The sequence below is a fragment of the Meleagris gallopavo genome, chromosome 7, assembly GCF_905368555.1.
Source record: "Meleagris gallopavo chromosome 7, MGAL_WU_HG_1.1, whole genome shotgun sequence".
Lineage (NCBI taxonomy): Eukaryota > Metazoa > Chordata > Aves > Galliformes > Phasianidae > Meleagris > Meleagris gallopavo.
This window is the reverse complement of record NC_139410.1, coordinates 13,512,180-13,536,099: the sequence shown is the minus strand read 5'-3', so window position 1 is coordinate 13,536,099 and position 23,920 is coordinate 13,512,180. Positions and strand designations below refer to the sequence as shown.

Genomic DNA, 23,920 nt, shown 5'->3' with positions numbered 1-23,920 from the left:
CTTGAATAACAAAAACATTAAAAAAAATCAAGAAGTGATTTGAGTATTAGATTCCTGTTAGCTAATTAGGCCAAAAGTCAAACTGGAAAAATGCCATGTGTTCAGATTTGTAGTATAATAGAGCAGCACTGCGTGCTGTAAGCAATGTTATGATCTGTGAGAAGAAAATGGAGAAGCATTAAACGGTCGTCTTCCCTCTCTGGCCCCAAAAATGAGAACTTGGAGGGATAAGTTATCTACCAAGAATTTAACATAAGGCAGAAATACCTGTCTAATTGAACTTATATTCTCTGTAATTGCCCAGTTATAAACATGACAGGAAAGTTTTTCATTCTTTATAAATAGGAGTTTTTTATGAGTAGAATCCTGACCACACAACGGTCACTGAGAACTGAAGGAAAGTGAGAATTCAGGAGTTCCATTTCCCTTTGTGAATAAAGTCTGCTTCAGATCATTTCCTCACCCTTCTCAAGGGGACTTCAGGTTCAAAGAATTTAGTCAAAAAATTCAGTTTTTCTAATTGTCACTGGATTTGACGGGGGTCTAAAGTCAGGAATTATCTGTCTTATTTGATTTCAGTTCAGTGGATACATTGCAGCAGCTGCTCATTGTGTTCCTTCTTACCTTGTATCATCCATCCCCATAATAAATTTTGTTGTCTCAGAGATATCTCCCTATGCCAGAACTGAACTTTTGTAGTGAGAACATCAATTTGGACATGAGATGACTCTCTTATGGACACTCTCTTATTAAGAACACACTTTCACAACATTATTTGAACTGCTTTCAAGGCAAAAAGGATTACAGTGGGAAAATGCTGTTTATATCCAACGAATACTAATCACTCAAATATAAATGCAGTCCTCCAGTTAGGTCAGTATGGCTCAAGATATTTCCTTGAGCAGAGATCTTTTTATCAAGCTCCACTGCACACTGCACTACTGCTCTTCTCTCTGTTCTCACTAAATATCTTCTCTAACTTCTGCTACAGCCCACTACCTGTCTGTCATCACTACCACAGCTACACAAAAAAGCAGCACTGCTTTCTTTGTTTCTTTTTTCCTGTCTCTCTTTCTTTTCATCTTTCCACTTTCCTCTACAGAGAGAATTTTTATTTTCTTTTCCCTATGTTGATCTATGGCAAGCAGTGTCTCAGCTTCACCTCTCTTTGAAGATCTATATACTTTTTGAGTTTTTTCTATCAAAATGCCTTTCAGAAATAAGCATGCAATGTTCTTTCTGTGCTCAAACACCTACCAAAATGTACTGTTGTCCGAAAGATATCTCCAGCCGTCTCTGCCTTTCTTTTGATCTAAAAACACATACGAAACACCTCATACCTGCTGCTTCAGGTTTGTCTCCTTTGGTCATTCCAGCTTTTTTCTGGATTTGAAAAACTGTTGGTGTATTTTTGTAAGTCATCTTGAATTTCTGCATTGTTTGTTGCTATTTATTGGCACTCTTTGCCCTGTGGATATCAACGATTTCTGTAACTTGACAAGACAGGTTTTGACCACAAAGCTGACTTTATTTAAGAGCTGCTGGATGAAAGAAAAGGCTGGAAACTTTTTGGTTCTCATAATTTCAGTGTTGCCTCACTAAGAGGAATAGTTAAAATGCAAGCCCAAACGGTTAGAAAAATGCAAATCCTTGGGAAGACCTGAAACCCAACAAAGCTGCTTATTCAAGTCTCAAGCTGGGTTTTCCAAAAATTCTTTGAATCTGAACAAGCCTAGTGTTTCAAGAAGGAATGGGACATAATTTACTCTTAATTGTTCTCTGCTTAAAGTTTTCAATTTATTTAATTTTCAGCCTCTAAACTAAATCTGGAAACTTGAGGTACGGTGTTGAGTATTTGAAGTCTATGTCTCTCTGTCATGCTTCTAATAAGAAATATTGCAAGGACTTAAATAATCACCCATTTAGCCAGGATATCTTCATGATCCAAAGTGCTTTAAAAGGCTACAAGGTTCTTGTTATACTTATTTACAGATAGGGAATTCGAGGAAGAGATTAGTCAGCTTCAAGGTCATGCAAAAGTCAATGGCAGGAACTGGTCTCCTGATTGTCTTGTCTAATTCCGAAGCTGTGGGACCACACTGAAGTAATCAGTGCTGTTTTGAACCACGTTTTTCAACCTTGAGCGTAAATCATATGAAGGTCTCTTGTATAAAGCCTATGTGAAATCCATACTTCAAGAAAGCTCAGTAAGTCGATTAATGTTTGCAAGATACATATGCTTGAAGGTAGGAACACAGTAGGAAATGCAATTAGTCTGCCTGGACTGATTCTTCCCCTAACAAAAAATCACATTACAGGCAGATGATACATATATACAAAATTGGATGAAGTTGGTACACAGACCTGATTCATCCTCCAGATCTGTCACACATCAGTAGAAATTGCACAATTATATCTGCAAGTAGTGGCGCAGTTAGATTGTTGTCTATGTTTTTAATGGCTCTTTATTTTAGAGCTTGTAGCAACAGTGCATCAAAGATCCTGAATGATCTTTGTTGAATGTTTGGAAAGTTTTCATCAGAAGAGACTCTGATCATTAACCACATCAAGACACTAGAAAAATAATTTTGTCTTGTCAGCACAAACTGGTTTAGAGCAATGGTTAGGGAAGCTTCTCTGCTTCATGTTATTTGACTTAATTGTTCAGATAAGTTTCCAGGATGTTTATTTTCATTAGGAATCTCTATTATTGGCTGTTTCTGTCAGGCCTGTGCTTCAAAACAAATAAAGGCAAAAAACTAAGTGATATCAGGAAACATTTCACAGCCTTTTCTAAGACTACAGTAGTGGTGTCCTTAAACTTTTCAGATGAAAGATCAGACTTCATTGCACTTCAGTTTGTTGATTTTGAATGTTACTGTTACTCTTGAGTGTCATTACTAGTGTATTAACAGCTGAGTGAAGGGGAAGGTCTTGTTGGTGCTTACTGGAGCCCAGCAGAGCCCTGAGTGAGGCTGCTGCATGCCATTCTGCAGCCATAGCGCAATGCTTGGGCACCACAAATCGCTTGGGCACGGAGCCCTGCCACCAGCCCAGCCAGACAAAAAATGGGAGCAAAGGGCTCCAGACACAGTACTAAGTACTGTGGGGCCTCAGGTTTTCTGAGTGACGCAAAGGAGAAGCTGCAGATCAACAGGGTGATTTCTTATTTACAGGAGTGTTCTAGAGTGCAGGGCAGAGCTGCAAGACTTTGCCGGGAAAACTTTTGTACTAACTTTTCTATTTTGTATCTTTTCCTTTTCTAGAAAAAGATGAGAAAAGAACAAACATCTCACAGGCAGAAGTAAGTGAAATATTTTTTTTCTTAAAATTCATTTACTGTTAGGATAGAACTACTGTTAAAACCCCTCCAAAATGTCCTGGTCCATCGCAGTAGTTGCCTACACTTACATGCTCGCATGCCTCCAGCAACCCAAACCCAACTACTGTGTCCACCAGCTCTGCCTCCTCACCCTCCTGCCTCAAGCAGAGGGCTGCAGGCAGCTGTGGGATTGCAAAGCCAATGCCAATGCAATATCCCCTTTTGCTGTTTTTTGCCTAGTCCACAGTAGGCACAGGACTGAAGCTGTCTGCAGGAGAGCTGAGAACTGGCTCTTCCCCCCTCATCTTCCCTCCCACAGCTCCTGCAGTTCCCTCTCGCTTTCTCCTCCACCAATTGCCCAGAGAAGTCAGCAGAACTCTAAAATAGCTGCAGGAGGTATTGATTGTTTCAGACTTGGATTCAAACACAGACTTACAGTGATTCACAGGGTGAGGATCAACAACCTATCAGAGTGATTATAAATAGCTTTCTCTTTCCAAAGAAGACAATCTTTTATTTATAAATGTTATCACTCCATCCATTGTGATAAGGTAATAGGATTGGTGGCATTTGTGTGGCAGTGTTTTTCTTAAGAGCTGTCTCCAATAATCTTTGAAGAGATTAAAATTCACTGGTGATACACCAGAGGAAAAGTAGGAGGCAGCATCATTATGAGCAAATAACGCTAAAATTGATGAGAGCAAATAAAGCTTGCTCAGGCACAGCTTTTTTTTACATTTTTCTAGGTAATGTGGTATGCCTTCAAAACCTAGCCATGTGTGAGATATTATGTGATTTTATTAGCCTCTGTATATGGAAATATTCCATGTTGGTACATACGCCAATTGAACTTTTGCAGAAATTGCACTGCCTTAGCACTGGAATATGTTTCAGTTAGGTCTTGTTAGACATGCATTGATGTAGTCATTCCATGTGTAATTTTAATGCTGTCATTTTGGAATAATTCATCTTTTGTGCATAGGTGTGACTTTGGGGTCAAGAAGTTATATTATCTCTAAAGATATCCCTTAAAACACATCTAGCTGAAGGCTGAGTGGTTGGGGGAATTGTTTGAGGAGTATTATAATGCATTGAAAAATTGCAGGGGGAGGGTTTTTTCATTTGTTAGAATGTGTGTAGTAATAATTTCATTATTACCTTATGTATGGAGTCATTCTTTATACTGTGATTAGTTGGAATATTCATTAAAGTAAATCTTGCATTATTTTAATATATGTATGTATTTGCCTTCTGAGAGTCAGTTACATAGATTGTTAAAAACACAGACTACCCTAACTTTATGCTTAACAGCATCTTTTACAGTTAAGGGTAATATTCAGTGGTAGTAAGCCTGTTTTGCCTGGGAGCTATAAAAGTTGTTCATTAAGCATATTTTGTCTATTTAAATTTTCCCTATGTTCACAAAAGCCCAAGGGCTGGCATCAGATTCACACGATACCATTTCCACAGATGCTTCATATTGCTCCTGAACTGGGAGCAGTGCAGAACACTGCAGTCTATCCCAAACCTGCCTATCATTGCTGCCTGTATATATGGCTTTCAATCCAGCCCTACAGAGGCCATAAGGAAGTATTACTTAGTCTGAAAAGCACCCAGGATAATTCTGAGTGTGAAACAAGTTTTTGCATTGGGGCAAGCAACCTCAGAGAGTTTTCAGGTAAAGAGAGGGAAGAGCTGTGCAGCACGACCCTGAGCTGCCACGCACAGAAAGTTCTCTGCCCGTGTCTTACCATCTGTCTCTTATTTTCAATCTCCAGTGCCAGAGCTCATCGCCAAAGCAGCGGAAGCAGAGCGTGTACACCCCGCCTGCCCTCAAAGGTACTGTCCAGGTACTGTCCCTGCCCTGGGAGCACCCTGGTCCAATGCAGCTCTGTCCCCCTGTGCACAGGGGACACCCAGCACAAGCCATAGTTCCATGTTCCCACAGCAGAGCACGGGGACTGTGAGAAGTTGGTGCTTATGTGTCTTTGGTCTCTCACATGGGAATGGTTGTCTTCCTGATACTGGGCTGCGATTGGCCCTCACAGCAGTATTATAACAGTGGTAAATCTGTTTAAAGGCCTTGTTTCTCCAGTGACTTGCTCATGGTTGCCAGTAGGCAAGATCTGTGGGGATTCACCAGCTGCTTACACCATCACTTGTCTGTACAAAGCCAAGTGTCTCCTGGTAGATTATGAATATCTTCAATTTCCATTCTTTCTGCTCAGCACAACCTGACAAAATGCGGGAAGTAAAATATTTGTAGAGTGGATCACAACCACAATTGTTAGGTAGTTTACCATAACAGCCATATAATAACTAATATCTCATTCAATAGCTTCAGCTCTCCAGCACTTAGCAACACTGAACACATCACCTAGGTGCTGCCATCTGTCGAAACTGGCTAAAGTTTGTTTACTGGATATTAGAAATAATCTTCTTATAGTAAGTTATAATAATTTATGAAAGAAAGTTTTGCGTGGGTACCAATAGCTCTTATTGATGTCACTGCTGCATTGTTCATCTGCGTAAGTCTAAATTAAACACTGTGTAAATGAAGAGATCTGAAACAGGTCCTCATGGTCCTAAGACTACATCCTACTCAGCATTACCCCTGCTGAGGTCTGCGGAAGTTCCTCGCAAAGTTTGCTACTATGTAAACTTAATTCCTAAGGAAGAGACTTTCTAGAAGAAAAGAGCTCACAGATGATCAGAAATAGCTTGTAAATAGAAGAATGCAACATGTAAAATGCTTATCCTGTACCTTAACTCCCTAACCAGTGCGATATTTCCAGATGCACAGGTAGGCACCTGGAAGTTGATAACTGCATTGTAAACAGGCTGGATTGCCTTTAATTTAACATACTGTAAATGTCATAAATACAAACCTTTTTGTTAAAAAAAAGTATCCTGAAACAGAAAATTCCTTCCTCTTCATTGCTATGAAAACACTCATGTTATTTTGTTTAGACTGAGATTAGGAGGCAAATGTAGCAATCCAAAATACACAATGCTATGAAAAGCATTACTGTGAAACAGAATTTTTAAAAGTTCTTTAACGATTTAAATAATTCTATTTTTATAGATTATTTGGTTCTTCTCCCCAGTGCATTCAGAATAGCAGGCTTCCTGATTTCTCAGTATTCCCCCAGCTTTGCATGCATTTTCCCTCTGGGCTGTTTCTCCCTCTGTACTTATAGTGTATGCGCCAATCTACAGTAAAGCATGAGATTCTGGGTGATGAATATTTTTCGGTACAGTACCAGGACAATAGTTCTTGTTACATTAACTACGCAAATACATTAAAATATTTGAAATTTAAAAAATGAATGAAAATGCCACACTGATGTACATGTCATAATGATAGATGGAGAGCATTCTTGGCTAAATGTGAGCATACTTTCCCACTCTGCCATAGAAACAATCTGAACTGAAAGACAATGCTATTATTTGTCTAATACTGCTTCCAAATGCTTTGGTTCCATCCTTAAAATGGCTTGCACTGTCTTCAGTTGGGTTTGCAGTGCTGTAGTTAGCTGTAGCAAAGACATGTGTATGCAGAGCCAGTGCCTGGTTAGAGTGCAACAGGTAAGTTCTTATTCCTATGTACATGTGTGTGCACTTTGGTTCCTGCTTTGATTTTTCAAAAACAAAACAAAACAAAACAAAAAACCGTCTCTGCAGACATAGCAAATAGCTGACTCATCTCACAGCATTGTTCTTTTTACTGGAATAATGTGCTTGAAAAATCAATGTGAGAGCTATTGATTTAGGTGGTAATCTGGAGAGAAGATCAGACAGCAAATCAGATAACAGCTCAGTGCAGAGTTCTTCCTAGTATTATATTACCATGTCTTATGGATGGCAAAGAGGTTTTTTTTTATTCTGCTTTCAAAAATATTTTTTTTGCTAATGCTGCTATGCTAGGTTTTATTAGTTCCACAGTCTTACACAGTATGCAATGATGGCAAAAGTCAGAATCTGAAGATTGAACCCAATTCATAATATTTTCAGTGTATTATGATTTACCTCATCATGTACGTTGTCAACACCTTTTACCTGAGGATAGTAATGATAACTAATGAAAGACTGAACATAAGGAAGGCTGAAACTTTTTTCTGTGTTTCAGGGCTGCTCTAACGCCATAGACCAAACTCTCAACTCTATTAAGTGTATACCATCTCAGATCAGTGATAGGTTCATCCCATGTACTTAATCTAGTAACTTTTTTCTACTGTTTTCTGAGTTCATCATCTCTGTTTTGCCTTTCTTCATCCCCCCTTTCTTCCCTGTCGTTTGAATTTTTATAGGGGAGCTTCAAATTCTCCCTTACTTCCCTAACTTCCAATGTGCTAATTGTTAAGCTTGAATCCCTATCACTTTCTCCTTCCATTTTAAGCTCCTCTTCATATACGGAAGCTGACTTGTATCTCCTGATGAAGAACACCATAAAAACAACCAGGGAAAATATGTCAGTTTGAAGAGTTTTCAGTTCTATCCAAAGCAATTTATTTTTTTTTTCAGTCAGTTCTCATTGCCTAAGGTTGGTTTATCCTAGTACTTATCTGCTTATTGTTCTTTGTGATAGAATTAGTAAGAATCCTTTGGTAATTTTCCTCGGTATCAAAGCAGGTGCCCAGCTTTTTAAACATGTCCACTCATCCACAAATTGGTGTACTTAAAGATATCTCCATTATTCTGGTTGGAGAGTATGAGGAGCCCTTGGGAGATGTGCTGGATTCTCACCCTTTTCCCCTTATGCTCTCCAGAGAAGTCTGAAATGAAATAACCCCCTCAGGCAGAGAGTTGCAGCTCAGACTGTGCTTACCCCTGGTAAAGGTACTTCCTTGGCACCTCGTCACCACCTGAAAATTAAAAGAGCACGTTTGAGGCTCAGAGCTACAGTGGGTGGCTTTCAGCCTAAAGACATACTTTGTACCAATGCAGTTGTCCTATTACCTAGATATCATATTTTGTTTCAGCTCATTCTTGAAAGGAAACACATACTGGAGTGACAGGAAACAAGGTTTACAAAGACAAACAGAAGACAGTCTGAGCTGTTCCCAAATCTGCACTGCTCCCCAGAGGTCACAAGTCTCCACATTATCTACCAGCCCCTCTGCTATTAATACTAACATCTATTTAAATACCATCAAGGTCTTCCCTTGAGAAGCAAGTGCTCATTCCTGAGTGGTTTGAAGACTTCATTAGTAGTGATCCCACTGGTGTGGGTGTGCTAGAGGTCAGGGAAAGAGGAAACCTTCCCTCATCTGAGTTCACCCTGCAGGAGGCTGTTGGGGCCAGCATCAAGATCCTACTAATCCCAGTGGGCTTTGAAGAAAGCTCTTGCTGCTTTCTGTGTTCACAGGACCACCTTTGCAATTAGCTGCCATCAGATCATAACTAAAGTCCTTCCCTACAGAAGTAAAATCTTTTACTCTGTTTTCCCTCTGCCCTCTGGGAGAATGCATCCCTTAAATTCCCCTCTTAATGTTTTTTCTTTGCATGAAGGCCAAGATTTTTTCTTCGGCTAGTCCTAGCAACAACACTTGAAATGGGATGAAGTACAAGTTATTATAATCCTAAGGAACATTTAAAAACATCTTTTGGTTTGATTCATTAAAACATGCAGGACTCAATGGCTGTTCCCAGGGTGTTCAGACCCAGGGATTTGATACATGCATAATTCTAGTATTTACAATGATGGCTGATATTAAATGAGCTCTTTCTAGTTTCTGCCATGAATTTCAGATGCTGTGCTTGTTTAGTACCTGCTTGTTCTCCAAAGGAAACAAAATGTAGGATGAATTATTAAAATCATGATGTCCCTCCTGAAATATGTAATTTATTAGAAGCAATTAGTACAGTATGTGGCCCTCATCCAAATTTGTAACCCCTTAGGCCAGCTTGATGATGTCTGATGCATCTCATTGCTTTGTGAGTGAAGGTTAACAAGGAACACAGATAGAGTCTGGAGACATAAAGGACTGCTGTAACTGTGCTAGGCACTGAGTTCAAAGCTCATGAGAATTATCACAGAGCAAAAGTCTGAGGCTAAATTTATTTCAAGTGGCAGAGGAGTGACATTTATGAGCCTTAAGCAGTCACTACAGAAAACTGTATTTTTTTATGGCCTGTCTTCTTATATGGCAAACTCTGACTAGGTTCTGTCATTAACTAAATTCATTAGGGCAAAAACAAGAAATATTATGCTAAAAAAAAGAAATACTATGTCTTTGTGTCATTTGTGCTTCATAAACTGTCTTAAATTTAATTTTTAGAAAATTAATGTTATCCACAATCTTTTACACATCTTGTACCATTTTCTGAACATCAAGATAGGTTTGTCAAAATTCACAGCCTAAGCTGGTGCTGCTCATATGCTTTTCTTATGTGAGTAAGTCACTTTGGCTCAGGATTTTATATCTTTGTTTTTCCAGTGAGATAAGGAGCTGAGATAAATTCTGGGGAGTTGGCTGGGACAGGTCCACAATGAAGGCTTCAAGCTGCACCAGAGGAGATTTAGGCTGGATGTTACGAAATACTACTTTTCTGAAAGAATGGTCAAGCACTGGAATGGGCTGCCCAGGGAGGTGGTGGAGTCACCGAACCTGGAGGTGTTCAAGGAATGTTTGGATTTTGTGTTGAGGGACATGGTCTAGTGAGTACTATTGGTGACAGGTGGAAGGTTGGACTGGATGATCTTGAAGGTCTTTTCTAACCTTGGTGATTCTGTGATTCTGTGATTCTGCGATTAAGGCACAGGTCAGAACCTGAAGCGATCACTAAGGATGGGGTCAAGTCCTTCTCAGACCCCTTAGCACAGATGCAGTATTCTGGTGCACATTCTTCAATCCCTTCCTTGTAGGTAGGGATCTCAATAGTTGTTTCTTGGGTAATAGAAGAGGGCAATGATCTGCATCATTATTTGTGCGTGTTGTTCCTGTTTGTCAATGTGTTGTGATGTGATATAGCACCATCAGTTTTTTTTTGTTTCAGGAGTGGAAGCCCCACAACTGCCAGGGCTTCCTGAAGCACTGGGTAAAGAAAATTCATTCTGCAATCTTGTACAATTACTTTTTTTTTCCTTTTTCATAGCCAAATCACAAAAGAAAAGTGTAGCTTTGGTTTCAAAAAAAATTTTTTTAGCTACTCTTATCCGTATCTTAGTCACAAAAGCACCTTGAGGCAAGCACATCACTTAATATAGCATGGCCTTGGACAAACTTCCTGGCTCCATTTCAACTGATGTATCAGACCTAGTTGGTGGTATTTCTGAAATTCCTGTGTATGTACCATTGTAAGAAAGAGGCGGGGTGCGCGTCTTTGCTGTTCTTTCTCAGGATGCTACCTTCTACTGCTTGGTCTCTTTTCCTCACTCTCCCTATGCCTCTCTCCTGCCTCACACTTCTACAGTAGTATGGTAATAGATACAATTAAAAAAAAAAAATGAACTAATTAGTGAATCTGACTTGGTGACTGGGATGCATTAGATTGCCACCACCTCAAGTTCAACAGACTGCCACCAAAAGTTGGCAGACGCTGCCGTAGTCTGTGTTTAATTCCTTACTGCTGGCAGCACTGAACACGTTTCATTTCACACAGCTGGCAATTTCTAATTCAAAATGGCTGTGGCCCTGGCTGCAATAAATACCACATTACCTTTAGCGAGACTGAGGTGTTCAGTGGAGATTAAGCTTGACATCTGCTGTACTTGAAAATGGGGCATTTGTGCTACAGCTTGTCATCTGCCACTGGTACCTGGCATGTGAAAAAGAAAAGGTTGCACTAAGCACTAATATCAGCCCCCAGATCACCATGTGTGGTTTAAGGCCCGATTCAATGCTGGCAAAAGTCAGGGGGAATATTTCCACTGACTTCATTCAGTTCAGCATGATGTACCTGTATCTGACAGTTCATTCTAACCTTCATGGAACGAATGTTAAACTGGCCTCATTCTAAGGGCAGACCCTTTTGGACTTGTTTTCATGATAGAAGGGTAAGCTTACCAATGTCTTTGAAACAGCATTTCTGGCTTGGAGATAGTATTATTGAATATTGTTGTACCAAAGATACAGCACCATCATGGTACCATTGCTTCTAAGCAGTAACAGAAGACATTAAAAAGTAAATCTTTAAAGAGACAAGTACATAAAATATTGCAGAAAGAGAATGTGAGAGACTTAGTACTTATTTTCAGATAAAAAGTAGAAAGCCCAGGAAGAGCAATGTGTTGTTCTGGTTACTTTATATTATAAGATATATTTGTAGTTAAATTCCAAAGATTTTGGCAAGGCTTTGCTGAAAAAGCTTTTGAAGAAAAGATAATATTTCTGTCTGAGAAGATGCTAAGTTCCTGTGAAACCAGTCATCTGGCAGGGCATTAGATTTTCTTTACTGGCTGTAGCCATATGTTCTGGGTTGGAGGTTAACAGCCAAGCCTCAAGACAGACACTGACTCCAGTAGGCCCTGTTGTAATAAATAACTGCTCCTTTGTTCTTCTCAAGCACTAAAACCCTGAGTTTGATCCTAAACAAGGAGACCAAGTGAACCAGCAGGGCTCCTGTGCAGTGCTTGACCCCTCCTTGGCATCTGGACAGAAGCTGCAGGACTATGTATACAGGCTGGATGGTTTTGGCAGATACTCACCATCCCCAGCTCTGTGTGGTTTGCCAGCCTGCTGGGCAGAGCAGGTCTCTCCTTCTGGGGGAGCTGGCTCGTGCTGGTGGCTGTGGGTGCAAAGGTGAGAACAGCTTGACCAGGAGACAAGGAATCAATAGAGAATACCTCCCTAAGGAGGGCTTTTGCAAAGAGCCTCCATGGGATGCGGGCTCACCTTTTGCCTAATTAAACAGAAATCCTCCCTTGCATTTTCATCTGATTTCTTATCTCAATAACCTTGATGTCTCTTAATGTCTCCTGGGAGCCTTGAAATATGCTCTTCCCCAGGGCAGTAGCTTTTGCTCTTTTAGTTTCTACTACTAGGTTTTCTTCTGACCTGAGCAGAAGTCCAAGCAGTACACTATCTTTGTGATATCTCTGTCTCTGAACAACATGGTCCTTAGTTCTGTGGTTAGACCAAAATAAGGCTGAGAAGATTTGCTTCTTTTCTCGATTGCCATCTGAGTTGGATTCCTTGTGATGGGGATGTTGCTTGAGTTTTATTACTTGATTTTTGTTCTTTTTTGGAGTGAATGCTTAATAGTCTGAATTTAATGAAAAGTGAAAAATTCTCTAAAGATGGCCATGTGGTTCTCCTCCCCTCCATAATTTCTCCCTTTCCTCACCCCTTGGGATGCAACATTGCCTGGTTTGGCAGGAACAGAGAGTTCCCAAAAACCTCCACCAGAGCTTTGGCATGGAGACAAGAACATGAGCAGCCTGAAGATTTCAACCACATCCTTTTCAGCCCATGGCTAGGACTGAAAACTCAAATGAATTATGTGTGTGAATGTGACCAGGAAAAAAAAAAAAAAAAAAACAGGAAATACTGTAGCAAACATATGGATCTGAAAAGGGATTCATTTTCCTGTGAGCTTCATGGGCCAAAAGGAAGTTGTTTAAAGAGCCCTCAGTGGTTTCAGCTGGTAATTATTCCTGAAACAAGATTTTTCAAGTTTTTTTTTTCAGCCCTCACCTAACCTGTGAACCAATGTTATCCCACACATCTTTTATACCTGGAGGAGACTGTCAGCAGGCTCTGAGCAATCTGCAGAGTAGTTGCTTTCAAGGATACCTTTAAAAGGACTTGTGGGATTTAATGACCACTCAGAAGAGGAAAACAAACAACCAAAACAGCACCGAAGAAGTTTGCTATGATCTTCTCAGCCCAGAAACACTTGGTGCTCACAGGGTGGACTTCCTTGCAGAGCCAAAGGTAGGCAGCACATTGCTCCTTTCCTTTCAGGAACGAGGAGAATCGGTGTAAATTCAGCATTCTCTTCCACTGCCTCGTGATCCCCGAGAAAGCAGAATTGCTGAGCAGTCACTCACGGGGATTTTTGGCATTAAAGCTCCCCCTGGTGACACACGGGTGTATTTTCTTACGGCTAAAATTGTGAAGGAGATTTTTTTCTAAAGAAGCGTGTTGAAATTTGGGGGAAATTGGCAAGTAAGGCTATAAGCGAACTAGTGGAATCATGTCGAAGTCCACCTATGACTTACATCTCTCATCTAAAATCTGTTAGGTTATTACTGCATTTCACCTGCTGTCACTGGTTTTCCCCAAATCCTGCAGCGCTCAGAGCCTCATTTTCCCTTCAATCTTGCTCTTGGTAAGATCAACAGTAAGAAAAGTATTAAAACTCACTTTTACAGAATCTATGAGTCTGAAATGAACGTGTCTAATTGTGTAGAGATGTGTCTACCATTTTTGCACTTTGGCTATATTTTCCACAATTAAACTAAGAAAACTGATATTCTTTCTCCTATATTATTATTTTCACTTTCCAGAATTGAGAGAAATGCTTGTTTCCAGTCTCTGACTATTAATTTAAGTGCCAGATCATGTGCTTCCAGGATGTAATTACATTCTGGTTGCACTGGATGCTGGCTCTGGGGTATTTTGATGCCTTAGGCAAACCAGGAGATATAGGTTTCTCACAAGCTTGAGTCACTCACACAATGAAGAGCCACTAAAGATTTTGCTGCTGATGTTTTGCTGCCTATGGCAACTGTGAAGTGAGACTAGCTGTATCTGTGGCAATGCAAATCGTTTCTGGTAGCTGCATTCCATGTTGAATATCTGATTTCTTAGTATTTGTTTTAAATTTGTCTTAGGAATAAGAATTTGGTAGACTTTCAGTTGTCAGAAAGCTGTGTTATTCCTGCTTCTACAGGGCAGCCTGGTGTGTCTCAGAAGATTTCAGCACACAAAAGTATTCACATAGTCTCAGACTGGATTGGGATGTCAAGCTGTTAGAAATGATAAGTTCACACTCTTTAGTGTGTTTTTAGCTGCAGCTTTTAGGAGAGCCAACTATTTATGAGTTAGGAGCATAGATTCTTTAAAAAAACCTATCTGAACACTGGGAACAACAGTGAAAATTAAGGATATCTATTTACCATCCATGTACAACTTCTGTTTAGTTACTTTCCAGACTACAGTTGCAGTTTTATGTTAAGTATATCTATGCCTTATTAAATAGCAATGTTAGGCACAGTTCCCTTGGTGACAATTCTTTGCTTTAGAAAATGAGGAGCTAATATGTGATGTGAGGACAGGAGTCAAAGGGCACAAACTGAAGTGGATGAAATTCAATTTAACATACTTTTTTGTTTGCTTTTGCTGTGAGAGCAGTCAAACAGTGGAACAGGTTGCCTAGAAAGCTTGCGGTTTCCTTCCCTGAAGATATTCTAAACCTGATCAGACATGATCGTGGACAACCCGGTTGGGTTTGGATGTCCCTTGAGGAACCACTCCAGCCTCACCAATTCTGTCATTCAATAGCTGTTTTATTTGCCATTTCTGAAATGCAATATATTTCATAGGATGGTAATGGCGAGCATGTTAAAAACTTCATCTTGCAGCTGCTCATACCAGAATTTCACCTTTGTTCTGATGGATGACATCTTTTGTGGTGTTACGTTTCCTACTTCTGCAACAGCGCTCTACTATTCTAAGCATCAGTTTGCTTGGTCAATACAGTGAAAAAATGTCTCAGAATCAAAAGTTAGTGCAGGCTGCAAGCTCCAAAGCTCTAGCATGGGAAACACCTCTTTAGTAACCAGGGCGTTAAAAGAGAAGAGGGACTGGACTGGCTCTGATCTCCCAGAAGAGCTCTGATGCTCTTAGATGTTCAGACTGACTTTGTTGTATCTTGCTGTGTTGGATTTGCTTCGGTTAGCATGAAATGTCAGCTGCCTGGGGCTACAGGAAAGACTCGAACCATGTTCAGCTTTTGCCTTCTGAAGCAGATCCCAGCTGTTTGAAGAGATCTGAGCACCTCACAGACAATGATGTGAAAATAGAGCAGGCTCATTCTTCCCAACAGATTCCTTTTTGGTTGTAAGCACTGCAACTACCATAGCTGTAACACATAGAAAATGGGAATTGCCTGCTATTCATCTGTCACCCATGAAGGAACTACCATGGGGGTAATTTACTGTAAACATGGACTTATCAATCACTTGTTCAATCATTGCAATGTTTTTGTCATTTTGAAGGAATCTGTGAGATACTTAAACGAACGAGAGAGCTCATTCCAAAGTTTACAATATTACTGATGTCAGTTTATAAGGATGCCAAAATTCTATCTCCTTTGTCATCATAAGAAGGTTCACAGTGAAGAGTGTAATTACAACTCAGTATGGGATTCATCAGCAAATTAATGGAGAAGCTTATAGACTTCTGACAGAAATCAAACAGACTGGATTAATTAAAAGTGAAAGCCACACAGAACATGGAATTATGGCAGTGAAAGATGGAGTTACATTTTTTGCTGACCAACAGAGTTGTTGATCCTGTTGTTGGTTAGAAAGCTTCCCAGTGAGTTGTACTTTTTATCTGCACTCTAAAAATCTCAGGATTCAAAAATTCACTCCGCATGAGATTCAGGTCTGCTACTAACCTTGTGCCTAGATCAGAAACCTTGTGCTGTTTCTGATCTAGGCCAAGCAAAGAAATGATGTCCACAAAAAGAATGTCAAAAATAGAAAATACAGTTGGGGGTTGGGATTCTCTGCCAAGACCTGGGATGGAGAAGAGGAAGCTGTGAAGCACCAGAAACTGCTCAGCCCTTACATGCAGAACTTCATTCATCCCACTGTGGGCTCAGCCTCCTGCTCTGGAGCTCAGCAGCTTCCTGCCTCTGCCAGGGATTCTCTCCTCTCAGGATGTGGCAGTCATTTTTTTCTCCTCTGTTTAGGTTTCTTGACCTCAGAAAAATCCCTGTATTGGCCAAAAAATATGAAAAAGTAGAGCCATGGTGCAATTGTTCAGAAAAGAGGAGCAGCTGGATAATTCTGTCTGTTAACACTGAAGTCAGATAAGAACGTCTAAAAGAAACTGAAATACAGCTGCTCAGAAAAGTCTCATAGAGCTGTAGAGATCGAAATGCTTCATAAAGCATTTTCAGTAAGGACCTCAGTACACAAATCTCTGAGTGTTTAAGTTAATTTCCCTTGTGTTTTCATCTCAGATAAAAAGTTAATTACTTTTCCTATAGCATGCCTAGATTTTCATGTTAAAAAAAAAAACTAGGCAAAACTTAGTGTTTATACCTCACTACTATAAAATGTTTTGGCAATATCTTTTTATTTTTCTTCTCATAAAGGAAATTTTTTACTTTCAGGGCTTTATTTCTAATCTCAGGCAAGCAACTATTGCAAAGCTCTAAACAAGTACAAATATTCAGCTGTTGAAGTCTGCTGCTGTCATTTTTATAGATGCTTTGTCCTGACTCCGTTCCACTTAAGCTGTCAGTCGTGTAGTTACCCTGGCTATGCTACAGGATGCCAAGTGGAGAATCAAACTATGTTGGCTGTGTGAGGGCTCGGAAGCAGCGTTGTTCCTCTCAAAAGCATGCAAAGGTCAGTGGGCATCTGTGCACTCTCCACCCAGAGTGCCACAGGACATCCCACAGAGTTGTTCTTCGTGGTGCTACAGCTGTGAGCAGGAACAAGAGAGTGACCTAGGAAATGGAGAGAAAGTGAGGATGTTGTCAATGAGGTTACCTTTTATAAAGTGTATCATCATCATCAACATGGAGGAGAATCATATATCTTTGCACTTAAAAAACCTTCAAAGATAATTCTGAATTGAGTAAAAATGTTTGCTGAGCAGCAAGACCAATACTCATGAGAGCGTGATGATGCTGGCCTTTGTATCTCAGAATAAACATTTCCAGTGATACATTCTAGCAAAAGGGGCTAGAATCGAACTATTGGTGATTTTTGCCTCTAGTCTGTGACTGGACCTAAATTTAATCACCTGTCCTTGTAAGAGAAGCCAGCCACAGCTGGTGCATTAGATCTGGATATGGTCTCAGGTTTCATATCTCCCTAAGCCTACAGTAGTGCTCAGTTCTGCAAATGTACATATGCCTCCTCATTCCTTGTATACAACTTCTTAAATCTTCCTTGCTGCAGTTAACAAAAAGCTATATGCGTTTAGAACATACAAACTTTCTTCTTAGACAGGGCAGTTAAATTTTGCAGAGAAGCTTACTGAGCAAACGTTACCTGCCCAGTGGGGTGAGCATTGGAGCTATGTTACAGTACCAGGGCAGTACAAACAGAGCTAATCATCCTATTTATGGTTCAAGTTTTAACTATAGACATCCTCAGGATTAAAAGAACCTTCCTTGCCTTACAGAGAGACAACCAGGCAGTGAGTTATTAGCTTTTATTTATGTAAATCAGCTTTGATGGCCTGCAGCACCTTGGCTGTGGATGCTTCAGGACATGTGGGCTGCTTCAGCCGCCTCACCATGAGCACACGGAGTTGGAGCAGACAACTCTAAGCCTCTGTCTGAACTGTGAAAAAATAGGATGAAAAGATGTCAGCTGAAGAAGTTCAACTGTCCCTGCTGCAAGCTCTGGCAGCCCAGTGAGCCCATCATTAAGCACGTGGGAACCATCTCGCCATGTTTTTCACCTCGAGCCGTCATTGAGGTATTTGACCCAGAGCCATCTTCCACATAATCAGCTGAGAAATGTTTTCCGGCTTTCCAAAGAGTGAAGTAAGGGTGGGCTGAGGTTGTTGCAGTCTGAAACATCTTCCACTTTCTGTTGAAACCCTTAGGACTGACTGATCCCTGCTAGCAAGGGAACAAGCAAAAGGAGATGATTATATCCCAGCCTGGAGCAACAAAAGCCTTAGTTTACTCTGTTGGCTACTGTAAGTGAAGGTTGCTGTCCCTTGATCACAGCTCAACTGACCCCTGTGTCCGGTGCTTGTTCCGGCCAGCCTATGTAGTATTGACCAAGCGTTGCTGAGCTGAAGCAGATCCCTCATGCTGGTGTGAAGGAGTTAGAGCTGCTTTAGGCAGCTTCTGGGAGAGGAAACTAAAGTAGAAAGTGCAATGTGAGAGAATAAAATGGAAAACAGCTGGAATTTTTCAACATGAATTTGCTGCTCTCATACAGTCTTCATTGTGCCAGTGTAACACTGGGTCTTTTGACTGAAGAGAAAATAGCACAAGTCCTCAAATTTGTCATTTAAGAGGCTCACCGTGGGAATTAAGTATTGTATATCTGGAGCTAAAAGATGAGTTAGTAACAGCCATCATGCATTTAGAAAATGAGGCAATCCTCATTGCTTGGTATCAGAAAGGTCATTCACAAATATTTACGAGGCCGTGGTGACCTGCCGGATATGCTGATCTACTCCAGGTGTGACCTACATAAACAAGTTAGATTTGCCAGTACTTCAGATAATTTGTTTTCATTTGGTTATCTGTGTTTTTGAAAAAGATCCATGTTATTGAGAAAAAAAAGAAAAAGTAAATATAAATGAGGATTGAATAGTATCTTGGTCTCATAAACACATTAAACACATGATAACTTTTTCTTCTCCTCGGTCTGAGCTAATATATAAAATAACATAGCACACGTTGTTTTTCTGATTTACAGCTTGCTAAAATGTCAGCTTAGTTTAAACTGCCACATTGGTCCTTCAAATTCTTGCCCTGAACTCTAAAGACCCACCATGTGTGCTGGCCTTCGAAGACTTCATCACAGTAAGACAGCCACAGCCACAGCCCACAGCCTGGCTTTGCTTTTCTTTGGATAATCTAAACAGGAGTCTGAGAATACCTATCTGTGTGTCACTTCTTATTTCTCTAACTTTAAAATCAGACTAAACTTGTATTTATAGAATTGTACATACATTCACTGTAAGTAAGCTATTATTTCTTCTTTATAACTGGAGATAAGATCAATCACAAAAGCTGATCTTTCTTTTCCTGAAAAAAAGAAGAGAATGTCCCATTGAGATCTGGAAGAGTGAGACCAAGGCCTGCAATGCCAATAGGCCTGGCTGTGTCCACTTGTGGGACTTGTCAAGGGCTGGGTCTGTATGTTTTGTTCCTGTAATTTCACAGATTACTATTGGATTTTCTTTGTACCATTGGTGGCTATGAGACTACCTGTAAGAGACTCTGCAGGGGGACATGCAATCGGGTGAGGGTGCCAGAGCTGCCAAAGAGGCTGGGTTGTTGCTCTTGTGAAGACAGGCATTGAGCACTTAATTTCCTTATATTCTTCAGTTTTATCTTGTCTTCATTTTCACCAGTTGTATACATCATCTTTTTGGTAATGGAGCTCACTCACAGAGTCCCTGCTTTCCCAAGCCGGACTTCTGGTACAGCTGCTTGTTTTTCTGCAGCAGTGCAGACCATGCCTGTGCTGGGAGGAGGCTGCTCCCAGAGACCTGCCAGCTCTCCTGGGCTCTACATGGCTGCCTCCAACTGGAGCCTGCTTACCAGTACTGTGAGTAAGTCCCAGATGTGTGGTGGAGGCTTTTTCTTCATGAAATGTATTTTTTTTGTCGTTATTGTGCTGTTTTTTAATTATTATTTCAAAAATTTGTCTCAATTGAAAACAAAATATGGCAAAAGAGCTTTAGTGAAGTCAAAATATTTTGGACTGATTGACAAATTCAGAACAAATGTTCCACAAAAGGACATTTCTCCCAATCTAGGGTTTGAATACATTATTTTTGTTTTGATATTCCCATTTTTGCTGAAGGAACTAGAGAGTATTTCATTTAGGATTGGCACAAAGCAGACATTTTCATTTGGCTATCATCCTCTTTGTCCAGGTTTATTTGCTTGATAATTTCAAAGTGATCTAAGTACTGAAAGTCTGAAAGTTAGCCTGCTTTGTCTGTGGCTCAGCTTCAGCTTCCACTCTTTTTTGAAAATTTGGATATCGGTTTTCAATAGGGAGAAGATATGTTCTAAATCATAAAATTAAATAACCCTTCAAACTGCTGGGAATTCAGATTGCCAAGCTGACTTCAACTCGAAGTTTCATAAATGTCAACAGTGTTCCTTGGGCAAAGAAGCAGAGTGAAGGCAGAAGAGTTAAATAGGAAGAGGAACTGTCTTAATTACAAGAGATGGAGTACTACCTTAATTACTTTTTTTTTTTTTTTTTTTTTAAAGGAGAAATTTAATTCAGGAGCATTTGGTTGTTTTATATCTTAGCCTTTTAATCTGATGCTTTGGTCAGATGGATAGATTGTTGATTAAACAGCATAGATGTTATTATGTGACTGCAAAAATGCCAGGAAGTTGTCCCATTTGCACTCATAATTTATAAGTAATCTAGAAATATGCTTTGAGGCAGTGACTTCATCTAAAAAGAATTAACAGTTCAAAGTGTATTAGTGCACGTCTGCTGAATATGGCTTGGCATTAAGGGTTTTTTCATCAGCATTAATTGGATTAAATTACCTACAGTGAAATATGAACCCTTTGAGGAAAAGCAATTCTTGTCAAGCTGGCTTCAGAAACAATGGAGTGGGGAAGAAAAGGGAGAAAAAAACAAATGTCAGTGTTTAGACAAGCTTTGCTTTAAAGCAGAATACAATGATTTTGGGCAACCGGTGAGTTTGATGTTGTGGTGAGTGTGCAGAAAGTGAAGCTGTGTCTGGGGGCAGTGAGCAGCAGCGAGGCTGGAAAGGCTTTGCTCTCAGAAGAGCAGAGTCCCAGCTGGAGCAGGTCTGGGGACCAGCAGGGAGACTTAGACCCCACAAGCCACCCCCACAGGAGAGCAGGGACAAGCACCTGGGCTGGGGAATGGACAGTGAGAGAGCTTATGGGCAATGTGCCCACAGGTTCAGGATTAACCACTGCCTGCAGTAAGGGGCATTGTTGAGATGGGGGACTCACTTGTGGGTTTGCATCTGCAGTTCTCTCTGTTTGCAGTTATTGATACTATAAAGTTTATGTTGAAGTGGTTTATGCAAAATGAGTGACTTGATTATTTGAACTCAGATCTTCTGGATGTACAAGCAGTGTCTTCTAAAATATCCTGTCTTTGGGTTCTTGTGTTTTGTTCTGTTTTGTTTTTCTGTTTGTTGTTTTTTTGTTTTAATGAGTAAAATTTCTGTCTACATTTGTTGTTCATCCTTAATGCCTTGCTTCATCAATGAAGAGGGACAAAACCCAGACAACATTCTGGTCCCTCTTGATTACTGTTTAGGAAGAGAGGGGTATGAACTCTGTTTCACAGTGCGATGTGCAAGAAGAGTGAAAAAATGAAAAAGAAATATTTTTCTTTTTATTAAACAAACACCACCATAGCAACAGTAGTAAGAACAGTTGGAGTGACTTGAGTAGTAAGTTTTTACTCGATCTCCAACCAGAATATAACCCTTTAGCAAACAATATTGCTAGACAAAGATGCTGGATATGAACAGATCTAACTTCTCAGCAATTGGCTTAGAATGCAGTACTGACTGGAGTTTCATGGCCTATAATTCAATTCATAACAACTTCCTTCATTGCATAACCTTCTTATTTCATAATAATGCTTGCAAGATCAAATAATTCTGGCAATCTCCACCACAACATTTTTGAGGTTTGTGAATGATGGCTTCGTGAGTCTTCTGCATGCATTGGCCAGTGTAGGAAATGGTGCAAGTCTGTACATCCTAAAGATGCATGGTATTCTGTGACTGGCAATGGGGAGATCAGGATGTAGAGAGGAGGTTATGAAAAACGACTAACTGACAGTGAAAGTGGCCTGGTGTGTGAGAATTTCATCTTCAAAACGCTCCCTGATTCCTAGTGATCCCTTCTGTTAAGCAACTGGAATAGGCTCCCCAGGGAGGTGGTTGAGTCACCATCCATGAACGTGTTTGAAAACCATTTGAATGTGGTTCTCAGGGACATGATTTAGCATGTTGTGTTGTTGGAGTTAGGGTAGTATGGTTAGATTGTGGTTGGACTTGATGATCTTTAAGGTCTTTTCCAACCTGAGCAATTCTGTGATTCTATGATCTGAAATACTGAATAGTGCACGTTAGACCAGTACAGTGATAAAGAAAAGGAGATGAATTTGCCGTACATACATAGTATCATTTTAAAACGAATGTTCTTTTAACCTTTAGTTAAATGAAATCATATTAAATTATTTGTTTTACTGAAGGGCATTGCTAAAGAGACCAGCATGGTGGTAGCTGAGCACTCGAAGTGTTTCTTCACTTATCATCACAGTTACTTAATTGGATATGTGTTGATTATTGTAGGGCACACTTAACACATACTGTGCTAGGAAGCATTAATTTATTTGCATGTTTTACATCTGAACAACTGTTTCCCAGGGAACTAAGTGCTGCTTGTATGGTTTTGAAAGCGAGGGAGCCTGGAGGCCAGCACTGAGCTGAGCTTGGCTCCTGCTGGATGCGGGCTGCACTCCCCTTATTAGAACTTCTATGAGATTCTGCTTTCAGCTGCTTGTAACTTCATTAAACTCGAATAACTGGAAATTCTTCAAGTGATGAATTTGGAAAAATCTTCCCATATTTTGGAGTGAACAAGGACCTTCAGCATATCAACCTCAGGAAAAGGCTCAGGCAAAATGATTCCTACACCTACACTCCCAGCCTTTAAAACTCAAACCTTGCTTTATACTGGTGGCAATTCTAATCTGATCTCTAAGAGAAAAGAGGCTGTTCTGTTCCTACAATGTACGATAAATTTCCAAAGGGCCCATATTCAAGGAAGAGAATATATCTGTTGGAAATACATCACAGTACTCTTTGAATGAAGAGTTTTTTGGGAAAGGGCACCAGTATGGGCAGTAAAAATATTTCCATTTATTTATTTATTTATTTGTTTGTTTCTTCCTTCATGGAAAAAATATGTCTGATATGAACTAACACGAATTTTAACTATTATATTTTCAGGGATAAAGCATCTGAAGAGTCAGAGTGATTCAGCATTCCCAGAGGAGGAAGAGGGAATCGGTGAAAGAGAAGAGGAATGGGACCACTAAGCCATGCAAGTCTGCTTGGGGGTCAGGTACCGCGATGTGACACTGTGCGTGTGTCCCACCATTCACCACCACTTATGTTCCCATACAGCAGGGTGTGCTGGGGGCACACCTTGATTGGGCTTTATGGCCACCTGCAAATCTGTTCTGTGAGCCTTATACCCAGAGATAAAATGGTTGTTTTAACGTCATTCTTCTTTGATTTTCTACGACGTAGAAATGTCGTTGCAAACATGGTAGTGATCTGATGGCAGTACTGCCAAAGCTTAACTTCTGCGTGTGAGCTGTGTTCTAAGACCTGTTGTAAATAAATCCCATTTAAGAGCTACAAAATAAATAATATGTTCCTTTAGACAAGACTGTATGTTGTACCGTGGGTTTGTCTAGCCTGTGGAGGAGTGTTTGTATAGAATGATCCCATTAGTTAAGGGCTGCTTTTACCAGTAATGTTAGAGTGACCTGCAGTAATGCAGACAGGAACAAAATAAGCAGAGATGCCTCTTCAGTCCAATGGAGAAGTATGTAAAGATGTTCTTTGGTGTCTCCCAGATACGCAACAGTTAAAATACTTCTCTGGCTTTAAGATTAACTGCACTTTCGTATTAGCTAAGTTTGATACAAAGACTAAACTTTCCACTGCTTTTAGTCAATCT

General features: G+C 40.2%; 1 protein-coding gene across 5 annotated transcripts in view; it reads left to right on the top strand.

Moving 5' to 3' along the window:
- Positions 1 to 23,626, top strand: part of PPP1R1C (protein phosphatase 1 regulatory inhibitor subunit 1C) — a 51,025-nt gene extending 27,399 nt beyond the window's left edge. For 4 of the 5 annotated variants that reach the window (XM_085227564.1, XM_085227563.1, XM_085227566.1 and 1 more), the window contains 3 exons: positions 3,267 to 3,304; positions 5,101 to 5,161; positions 23,182 to 23,626. In XM_085227564.1, the coding sequence (XP_085083690.1) occupies positions 3,267 to 3,304; positions 5,101 to 5,161; positions 23,182 to 23,270 (188 nt within the window). In that variant the 3' untranslated portion in view covers positions 23,271 to 23,626. Of the gene's footprint in view, positions 1 to 3,266; positions 3,305 to 5,100; positions 5,173 to 23,181 lie in introns of all 5 variants that reach the window. The other variant, XM_085227567.1, reaches the window with a different exon arrangement.
- The last annotated feature ends 294 nt before the right edge of the window (positions 23,627 to 23,920 follow it).